This window comes from Phascolarctos cinereus, unplaced genomic scaffold, assembly GCF_003287225.1.
Source record: "Phascolarctos cinereus isolate Bilbo 61053 unplaced genomic scaffold, phaCin_HiC Scaffold_2;HRSCAF=192, whole genome shotgun sequence".
NCBI classification, from domain to species: Eukaryota; Metazoa; Chordata; class Mammalia; order Diprotodontia; family Phascolarctidae; genus Phascolarctos; species Phascolarctos cinereus.
The window spans coordinates 58757305-58768184 of NW_027555625.1; the positions used below are offsets into that span (position 1 = coordinate 58757305).

Below are 10880 nucleotides of genomic sequence, written 5' to 3' on the forward strand. Positions count from 1 at the left end.
ATCCCTGAAAATTGCTCTCTGGGTGACTGAAGAAAGCGCACATTCAGTTTCTTTCTTGAATCAGAGGCTCTGAAGAAAATGTTCCTAAAGTACAAACTCTAAACATAAAATGATTCCATTAGGAGAGCAAGTTGTCCTGAATGGAATTGGAGATAGCCCAAGAGACAGAATGGAACAGGGGAACGGGCGCTGGTTCTGGAGGGACAGGGTGTGAGTTCAAATTTGGGCTCTGCTACTTCTCCCTGGATGATTGACTCTGGGCAAGTTACTTCCCCTCTCTGGGCCTCAGTTTCCTCATCTGTAAAATAAGCTGGAAAAGGAAATGGCAAACCATTCTAGTATGTCTGCCAAGAAGACCCCAAATGGAGTCACAAAGAGTTGGACACAACTGAATAACAAGTAATGATTATCATCATCATCATCATCATCATCATCTCATCATCATCATCATTATTGTATGATGAGGTTTTTAACTACTTCATGGCCCCTACACACCAATGGCAGGAGTAGGTGTAAGAGAAAGGAAAGTAGAGGCTGTAGGGACAGTGCCCGGCTGATAGGGAAGGGTGTAGGTCAAATGCCAATAAACCAAAGTTAAATGAACATAAAATGAAAAAAGAAACTCTCTCTATAGTATTATCCGACCTCTTCCTTTACAAATGTGGAAACTGAGGCCCAGAGAAGATAAAAAACTTGTCCAGGCTCACACAGCGTATAAGTAGAGTGGCTTCCAACCCAGGTCCTTCTGGCTCCAAATCAGGCAGTCTTTCTTTGTATACCATGGCTGCCTCCCCAAAAGCAAGTATCCTGAAAATGCTCTGGAGTGCTCTGGAAATACATATCAACATAGGTCAGAGGGTTGCAGCATTTAGAGTTAGGAGGGACCTGAGATCTCTACCAAAGTCCTTGTTTTCACAGAGAAGGGACCCAAGGGCCAAACAAGTGAAATAATTCTCTACTTCCTACTTATTCTACCTCACCTCCACCCCACCAACCACATCTCCCATGTCACACAGCCAGTAAAGAGCTGAACTGATATTCAAACCCAATTCCTCTGACCCCAGATCCCAGAGGGAAGATGGGGCAATATCAGCATTTCCTTGTTTCCACCCCTCCCTTCATGGCACCCTAACACTCTGCCCCTCCCCCCATCTGGTAGGCTGTGTGGTGAAGAGCAGGTATATTGGATGACACCAAGTTAGAATTTGATACTGAGAGGTGTTAAAAGAGGCATCTGTTATTCTTGGGGCCACTGAACCCAGGTTGGAGAGGCAGCTGCTGGTGCAGTGATTAGAGCTCTGGGTCTGGAGGTAGGAAAACCTGAGTTCAAATCCTGTCTCAGGAACTTGCTAGCTGTGTGACCCTGGACAAGTCACTTAACCCTGTTTGCCTCAGTTCCTTCATCCATAAAATAAGCTGGAGAAGGAACTGTCAAGCTACTCTAGTATCTTTGCTAAGAAAACCCCAAATGGGGTCACAAAGACTGAACAGCAAAAGCCACATCCAGGGTTACACAGCTAATAAGTTGTGTGAGGCTGGATTTGAATTCGGGTCCTCCTCCAGGTTCAGCACTCTATCCACTAGTTGCTTCACCTCTGTACAGATGACTTCCAAAGCTTTATCATCATCTTTGACCCCCTCCCAGATCCCTTGCTCCTATATTTTCAGCTGCCTACTGGACATATCTACATGAACATCCTTATGGCACTTCAAAGTCTGAAAGTAAACTTCTCTTCTTCCCATTTTCCTCCAAAACCTTCCCTTCTTCTCGATTTTTATCTCTCTGTTAGATTGTCTCATTCTCTCCATCACCCAGACTGGAAATCTCAGGGAGCTGTTTATTAAATGTTTACTGTCTGTCAGGCACCATGCCAAGCACTGGGAATACGAAAAGAAGCAGAAAAAAGTCTATTCCTGCCTTCAAAGAGTTTATATTCTAACGAGGGAAGACAACACCTACATGGTGGAGGAAGATTGGGTTAGAGAAAGTTCAGAGTCAGGAGTGTGTAGCCTGAGAGAGATGAAGACTTGGCTGGACCTGGCAGGGGAGTGTTCCTGAAAATGGTGGCCTTCCCAACAGAGGAAGAGGCCATGGGAGTGGATTCCTCATTATCTCTTCCTGCCTCCACCATCTTCCAATCTGTTGGCCAGGCTTGTCGATTTCACCTCTGCAGCATCTCTCCAATACTCCCCCTTCTGTCCTCTGACACTGACCCCACCCTGGTCCAGGCCTTCATCACTCCACACTTGGATTGTTGCCATAGTCTGCTGGTAGGTCTCCTGCCTCAAGTCTCTCCCTAATCCAATCCATCCTCCATTCAGCCACTAAAATGATTTTCCAAAAGCACAGGTCTGACCCCACTCAATCAATGCCAGTAGCTCCCTATCACCTCTAGGAGGAAATACAAAATCCTCTATTTGGCATTCAAAGCCCTTCATAATCTAGCCCCCTCCTATCTTTCCAAACCTTATTCCCCAGCACACACTCTTCGATCCAGTGACACTGGTCTCCTGGTTCTTCTATGAATCAGTTACTTCTCTCTGCTGTGGACATTTTCTCCAATGCTTTCCCTCCTCCACTCCAACTACTGACCTCCCTGGCTTCCTTTAAGTCCTAACTAAAATCCTCCCTTCTATAGGAAGCCTTCCCCAATTCCTCTCAATTCCAGGGCTTTCCCCTTGTTAATTGTTTCCTATTTACCCTGTATATAGCTTGCTTTGTGTATATTTGTTTCCCTGTCTCCACCATTAGATTGTGAACTTCTTGAGGGCAGGAACTGTCTTTTGCCTCTTTTTGTATCTCCAGTGCTTAGAACAGTGCTAAGCATACAGTAGGCACTTAATAAATGTTTGTTGATTGATTTATCCATTTCCCTTTCTGCTTTGCTCTTTAAATGCCTTCACTTGTTGCTTGCTCCTCATATGACCCTAGGATAACCATTTCTTTATTTTTTTATTTTTAGGCAATTGGGATTAAGTAACTTGCCCAGGGTCACACAGCTAGTAAATGTCTGAGGCCAGATTTGAACTTGAGTCCTTCTGAATCCAGGCTCAGCGCTCTATACAATGCATTCATTCTTTCCTCTTTGACATCTCATCCTAACTCCTGAAGCCCACACCAATATTTCCTTTACTCTGAATATAAGTTGGCAACCTAAGGTTAGCAATAAGTTACAATGGAAAGATCATCTGTAAATGAAGGGGTCAGACCGGCTGCCCTGTGCAATCCCTTACAGATCTAAGTGTGTGTGTGTGAGAGAGAGAGAAGAGAGAGGAGGTAGAGAGAGAGAGAAGGAGAGGGGAAGAGAGAGAGAGAGAGAGAGAGAGAGAGAGAGAGAGAGAGAGAGAGAGAGAGAGAGAGAGAGAGAGAGAGAGAGAGAGAGAGAGAGAGATAGGGAAGAGAGAAGAGAGAAGAGAGAGGAAGGGAGGAGGAAAGGAGGAGGGAGAATAGGGAGCAGTGGTGCAGTAGATAGAATGCTGACCTTAGTCAGTTGACCTAAATTTCCTAAATGACTTCATCATCTCCAGAAACTCATTGTTCTGCAAGACGGTAACTCAGAAACTCTCACCTCACCCCTACTTTCCAGCTTCCTTTTTTCTTTTTTAAAGGCAATCAGGGTTAAGTGACTTGCCCAGGGTCACACAGCTAATATGCGTCAAGTGTTTGGTCTGAGGCTGGATTTGAACTCAGGTCCTCCTGACTCCAGGGCTGATACTCTATCCACTGTGCCACCTAGCTGCCCCTTCCAGATTCCTGTTGTGTGTTTTCTTCCATTAGATTGTAAGCTCCTTGAGGGCAGGGACTATCTTTCTTTTTTGGTGTTTGTCTCCCAGCACTTAGCATAGTACCTGGCACACAGTAGGTGCTTAACAAATGTTTATTGACTCTATGTTCAAATCTGGCTGCAGCCACATACTAGTTTCCTCAGTTTCCTTCTCTGTAAAATGAAGGAGTTGGATCAGATGGCCTCCTAGCTCGCTTCCAGCTCAAAAGCCTGTAAACTAGTGATGTGCAGTGTCTGTTACTAATTGATCCAAGCCTATTAGTGGGACATTCAGCTGCAAATCATGTTCCTAGATATAGGGGGTGGGGAGAAAGGAGAAAGGTTAGCTATTACTAGTATAGTCTGCTAGCTGACTTGGGTAAATTATTTTGTAAAAAACTTAAGATGTGTGTGGCCTGATGTCCACATGTTGGGCAGGTAAGCTTTAAAGACATGTAGTATAGTGATTTCTGGTCATCTGGTATATTCCTAGGGGTGAAGTCCCTCTAGACAATCTGATAAGGTTTATGAAAAGAGGACAGGCTCTGTCCTAGCAGACTTGGGTTCAGATCCTAGGTTTGGTACCCTATGACCTTGGGCGAGTCATTTTAGTTTCAGTTTACTACTTTACTAACTAGGGATAATATATCCCCTGGGTTGTTGGGGGTGTGTGTGTGTGTGTGTGTGTGTGTGTGTGTGTGTGTGTGTGTGGGGCATCCTTTCAAACCCTTCAGCTGTAGTGGCTGTTATCAGGAAGCACTGGCCTCTTGTGGCCTGAAACCTTAGCTCAGATCCCAGCTCGAGTGTTGGCTATGGGCAAGTCATTCACTCTCCCTACATTTTGTGAGTAACAGTACCTGCACCTCACAGAATTGTTGTCAGAACCAAATGAGAAGTCTGCCAGAGTGTTTTATAATTATGAAGCATGATATCTTTGTAAAATTCTGGTCTTGCTGGTGAAGGTACTAGAAGGACTGATAAAATATCATGCATTTATTAAGTGTCCGCTGTATACCAAATATGCCAGGCTCTGTGCTAAGCACTGAGGTTAAAAATATAACCAAAAAAGAATTAACCTCAGCCTTTAAGGAGCTTGTTAACTTGAAGAAATAATGGGGGAAGTTTGAGGTAATTTGGGGACTGAAATGCGTTAGCAGCTTAGATAGACCAGCACAAGTGATCCGATTCCATTTTTTTTTTGGAGGCAATCAGGGTTAAGTGACTTGCCTAGGGTCACACAGCTGGTGTCAAGTGCCTGAGGCCAGGTTTGAACTCAGGTCTTTATCCACTGTGCCACCTAATTGCCCCAATCTCATTCCTCCAACAGACTGATCTTCTGCATTCCCACTCTCAATTTCAGCTCTCCTTGTCTCCTGGCTCCTTGCCTCCCTACTGCCTCTGTGTCTCCTCCATCCTCAAAAACACCTTACTAGTTCCTTCCGTTTTTGCCAAGTATTGTTCTGTATCTCTCCTGTCCTTTGTGGCTAAATGCCTTAAAAGGGCATCTACAAAAGGTTCCTCCACTTTCTCTCCTCTCACTCTCTTCTTCACCCCTTACAAGTCAGCTTCCAACCTCATCATTCTAATGAAACTGCTCTCTCCAAAGTTACCAATGAGCTATTGTCAAATGAGTCATCATTCTCCTCGACCTCTCTGTAGCCTTTGACACTGATGACCACTCTCCTTTTTGACGCTCCTTTCCCTCTAAGTAGTTGGGACGCTGTTCTGTTCTAGTTTTCCTCCTACCTATCTCACTGATCCCTCTGTGTCTCTTTGCTGAATCCTCTTGCAGATAACTCCCTCTAACCACAAATGTCCCTCAGAGTTCTGTCCTGGGCCGTTCCTTTTCTCTTTTCTTTCTGTTACTTCACTTGGTGTTCTCATCAGCTCAGATTTAATTCTCACGTCTACCTCAGCCTCTCTGCTGACCTCCAGTCTCACATCTCCAACTGCCTTTCAGACATGTCCAACTGGATGTCAGCTTAAACTGAACATGTCCAAATCAGAACTCATTGTCTTTCCTCCTAAACCCTCCCACCTTCCTACCTTCCCTATTACTGTAGGGGACAACACTATCCTTCCAGTCCCTCACAACCTAGGAGTCTTCCTGGATTCCTCACTATCTCTCATGTACCACATCCAATCTGTTGCCAAGGCTCATCAATTTCACCTTTGCATCATCTCTTGAAGACCTCTCCCTCCCCCGATTCCTGACACTGCCTCCCACTGTGGTGCAGACCCTCATCACCTTACTCTTGGATTATTGCAAGAGCCTGCTTGGGGGTGGGGGCCACCTGCCTCAAGTGGCCTTACTTGGTCATTGTTTGGTTTCTGATAGCTCAAAGTGAGCACAAATAGCAATTGTTTCTGTTTTGGCCAGAAACCCTGAGGGTCTTCTCCTCCTGATTTTTTTTTTTGACTAGATAGAAAAAGCCATTCTTTGTCACATTTTTACCTAGCCTTAATCACTGAATGGGTATTGCTTCAGTCAAACTGAGACCTGGGAAAAACCTTGGCTTAAAAAGGCCAAGGTCTCCCACTGCATTGTGGGCCATCTCCAGCCTTCCTGATTGTGTCTTGCCACTGGACTCCAATGAGGAGAAAGTGAGGCTGGTGACTTTGCCCAATCTCCCTCACTTAAATCCAATTCACGCGCATGTCATAGCATCACCTCCATGATGTCATGGTCCTCTTTGAGAATGAAGTGATTTTCATAAAGTACAGATCCAGTCATGCGACCCTCCCAGTCAGTAAATTCCAGAGACTTCCTATCACCTCCAGGATCAAACACAAAATGCTCTGCTTGGCGTTCAAAGCCTTTCCTAACCTAGTCCCCTCCTACCTTTCTAGTCTCACACCTCACTACCAGACATGTACTCTTTGATCCAGTGACCCTGGCTTCCTAGTTGTTCCACAGACAAGATACTCCATCTTTTGACTCAGGCCTGGAATGTTCTCCTTCCACATCTCTGCCTTCTAGCTTCCTGGGATTCCTTAAAGACCAGCTAAAATCTCACCTTCTACAGGAAACTTTCCCCAACCTCTCCTAATTCTAGCTCCTTCCCTCTATTAATTATTTCCTATTTATCCTGTTTAGGGTTTGTTTGTACATATTTGTTTCCTTATTGTCTCCCTATTAGATTGTGAGCTCCTGGAGGGCAGAACTGTCTTTGCCTCTTCTTGTACTCCAGTGCTTAACACAGTGCCTGGCACATATCAGGTGCTTAATAAATGTTTATTGATTAGGAAAGGTTTCATGTAAAAGGTGGCACTGACTTGAGCTTGAAGAAAACTAAGGATTAATGCAACCAAGATTAAGAGGGAAGCATAAAGCTGGGAAACAATTTTTACAGCCAGTATCTCTGATAAAGGCCTCACTGCTCAAATATATAGAGAAGTGAGTCAAATTTATAAGAATGAAAGTCCCCTAGTTGAGAAATGGTCAAAGGATATGAACAGGAGGTTTTCAGAGGAAGAAATGAAAGCCGTCTATAGTCATATTAAAAAATGCTCTAAATCACTATTGATTAGAGAAATGTAAATCAAAACAACTCTGAGGTACCACATCAGATTGGCCAAGATGACAAAACAGGAAAATGATAAATGTTGGAGAAGATGTGGGAAAATTGGAATCCTAATCCATTGTTGGTGGAGTTATGAACTGATCCAATCATTCCAGAGAGCAATTTGGAACTATGTCCAAAGGGCTATAAAACTGTGCATACCCTTTGACCCAACAATACCACTTCTGGGTCTGTATTCCAAAAGATCATAAAAGTGGGAAAAGGATCTGCATGGACAAAAATATGTATAGCAGCTCTTTCTGTGGTGGCAAAGAATTGGAAATTGAGGGGATGCCCGTCAACTGGAGAATGGCTGAAAAAGTTGTGGTATATGAATGTAACGGAATACTACTGTGCTATAAGAAATGATGAGCAGGCTGACTTCAGAAAAACCCGGGAAGACTTACATGAACTGATGCTGAGTGAAGGGAGCAGAACCAGGAGAATGTTGTACACAGTAACAGCATCATTGTGCAATGATTAACTTTGATAGACTTGGCTCTTCTCAGCAATGCAAGTTCTAAGACACCTCCAAAAGACTCATGATAGAAAATGCTATCCACATGCAGAGAAAGAATTGTGGCATCCGAATGCAGATCAAAGCATACTATTTGCCCTCTTTTTTTGTTGTTTTGTTTTGTTTCTTCTTTCTCATGGTTCTGCCCATTGGTTCTAATTCTTCTTTACAACATGACTAATGGGAAAATATGTTTAATATGAATGTATATGTGGAGCCTATATATTATCAGACTGCACTCCATCTTGGGGAGGGGGAGGGGATAGAGGAGGAGAAAATTTAAAGCTCAAAATCTTATGGAAGTAAATGTTGAAAACTAAAAATAAATCCATTAAAAAAAGAAAAGAAAACTAAGGCTTCAGGTAGAGATAGGGAGGGAGAGCATTCCAAGCATGGGGAACAGCTAACGCAAAGGTGTGGAGATGGGAACGGAAGCATCATGTGTACAGAACGGTAAATAGGCCACTGTGGCTGAATTGCCATGAATGGAAGGAAGCAATGTGTAAGGAAACTGGGAATGTTGTAAGGATCTAGGTCACAGGAGGATTCAAATGCCAAATAATTGGGCTTTTTTTTTCCTTCAGCGTTCAGATATTTAAAAGACCCCAAATAGTTGGCAGTCTCTTGGTTGAACAAGAACAGTTTTTTAAACTCTCCATTTTCTTTTGGCAGAATTTTGCGAAAGAGTTTGTGATCAGCGACCCAAAGGAACTGGAGGAAGATTTCATCAAGAGCGAGTTGAAGAAAGCGGGAGGGGCAAATTACGATGCACAGACAGAATAAAGGGTCAATATCATCTCACCAATATCATCTGCCTGCTTCCCCCTACCCTGCAAAGGGATGCCAGCCATCGACCAACCAGCCAGCATACCAGGGAAGTGGGATGTGAGACAGCGCAGCTAATGGGTGTCTGCACCCAGGTGCCCTTCCCTTCTCTCCATTCCTTATTGGGAAACATCTTTAGTTTCATTTTTGTTTTTTTTCTCTCCTTAATTTGATGCAGAAGTTTTCCACGTGAATCAGATTTGCAGGTGCCTCCAGCTATGAGGCCCCTTCCCGTTTTTCTGTCCTCCCCCATGTCTGCACTTGCAATGCCGTAGCTCAATCGTGTCATTGCTTTTCAGCGCCTGCTGAGTCATTGCGGTTTTTTGGTGGGGTTCACATCTACCATTTGACAACGAGGCAAATACCATTCCAGGAGCTGCTCGAATGGCTTTCGGTCTTCTTAGGACACACACGTTTATTTTATCCAAAGGCTCAGACCCTTCTGAGTTTGCCCAAGGTATACCTCAGTCAGAGTTGCCTAAACTTAGATCCAATAGATATAATGTGACTTAGTAGTTTCTAAAAATTATCTCCAACCCTGAGCTAAAGAAAGAAAACTTGCCTTAACACTTGCTTGGCAGTTGCCCTGATTGGTGATATCTAGTTCCATTTTCTCCTCTTACCACCTCCCCCTCAAAATACTGGAAAGGAATCGCAAGTTTGTCATTCCTGATTAGAATACTCTTCTGGCCACAGTTCTGAATGGCAGAAGTCTGGACACAGAGGCTGGTAGGGAGGAGACACGCGTTTCCAAGTTCCTCGTGGATGACAGGGCATTGGTGACAGAGGCCAAAGATGAGAGGGTCGTGTTGCATCTGGGCCCTTCTGGCCCTCCCTGTATCAAACAGCCTTCTGTTTGCCCTCAAGAAGGCCCCTTCTACTCAATGTGGGACACCGAGTTCATGAGCCAAAGGCCCCTTAACCTTGCCTTAGCTGTTCTCCAAGAATCAAAGTCATCCAGCCCTTTTGGAATACAGAAGTCAGTTTCAGTCAGAACTTTAGGTCGATATGGGAACTTCAAAAGCTTTTTTTTTTTAAGATGAAATTGGCATGTTTTTCATGAGCATATTTTATATTCTTTCTTTTCATATCATTTAAGGAAAATATTGTACTGTATTGGGGTGTGGGAGAATATCGGCGCTAAAAACGATTTACATAAATAAATTTTTTTTCTTTTCCAAAACAAATGGTTGTGTTTTCCTGTTCTTACCTTCCATTTCCCTGCCCTACCAGTCATTCGTATTAAATATTTCCTTCTTATTTCAAGGATCTGTAACTTCAATGTGTACACTACCTTCCAACCTGCTTCTCACCCCCAGCCCTAGCCCCAGCCCCAGCCCCATCCCCAGACCCATCCCCATCCCCTACCCCTGTACAAACTGGTAAACTGGTCTCTGAGCTGCTGTGGCCACCCCAAAAGTTCGTCCCCTCGTAGCTGGTGGCAAGCCTCCTTTATACTTGGGCGGCTCCCTTAGATCAAAAGATGGGAGGGTGTGGTGGGGGGGGATGGAGGAGGGAATCATCCTCAAACTGAACAAGGATCCAAGAAAATCTTGGCAGCCTAAAACTTCAGACTGAATTTAGTAAGACAAAATTCATGAAGCTAGATCAACAGTCCTATGAATGTAAATATTCCACATCACATAGTAGGCAGGAGGGGCTAGAACACTGGACTTGGTAACAGGAAATCCTAAGTTCAAATCTAGTCTCAGTCACTTCTTAACTGTTTGATTCTAGGCTAGTCACCTAATTTCTCTGGGCCTCAGTCATCACCCCATCTATAAAATGGAATAATAATGGCACCTACTTCCCAGAGTGGCTGTGATGATAAAATGAGATAATATTTATAAAGCACTTTGCAAACATTGAAGTTCTATGTAAATGCAAGCTATTGTTATTATTGGGGCAGCTAGCGGCTCAGTAGATAGAATGTAGAATCAGGAAGACTCATCTTTCTGAGTTCAAATCCTGTCTCAGACACTTAACTAGCTGTGTGACCCTGGGCAAGTCACTTTACCCTGTGTTTGCCTCAGTTTCCTCATCTGTAAAATGAGCTGGAGAAGAAAATGGCAAGCCACTCCAGTGTCTCTGCCAAGAAAACCCCAAATGGGGTCAGGAACAGTTGGACAGGACTGAAAATGAATGAACAAAACACTGTTATTATTCCATCTGAGAGTATAGATTGTAACCCCCATCCACCCTTTAGCCTGG

The 10880-nt window shown here is 44.0% G+C and overlaps 1 protein-coding gene across 1 annotated transcript in view; it reads left to right on the forward strand.

The window, feature by feature from the left end:
* Positions 1-9856, forward strand: part of COTL1 (coactosin like F-actin binding protein 1) — a 62849-nt gene extending 52993 nt beyond the window's left edge. Inside the window, exon 4 of the mRNA XM_020989254.2 lies at positions 8517-9856. Within this exon, the coding sequence (XP_020844913.1) occupies positions 8517-8627 (111 nt within the window). The 3' untranslated portion in view covers positions 8628-9856. The remainder of the gene's footprint in view (positions 1-8516) is intronic.
* The last annotated feature ends 1024 nt before the right edge of the window (positions 9857-10880 follow it).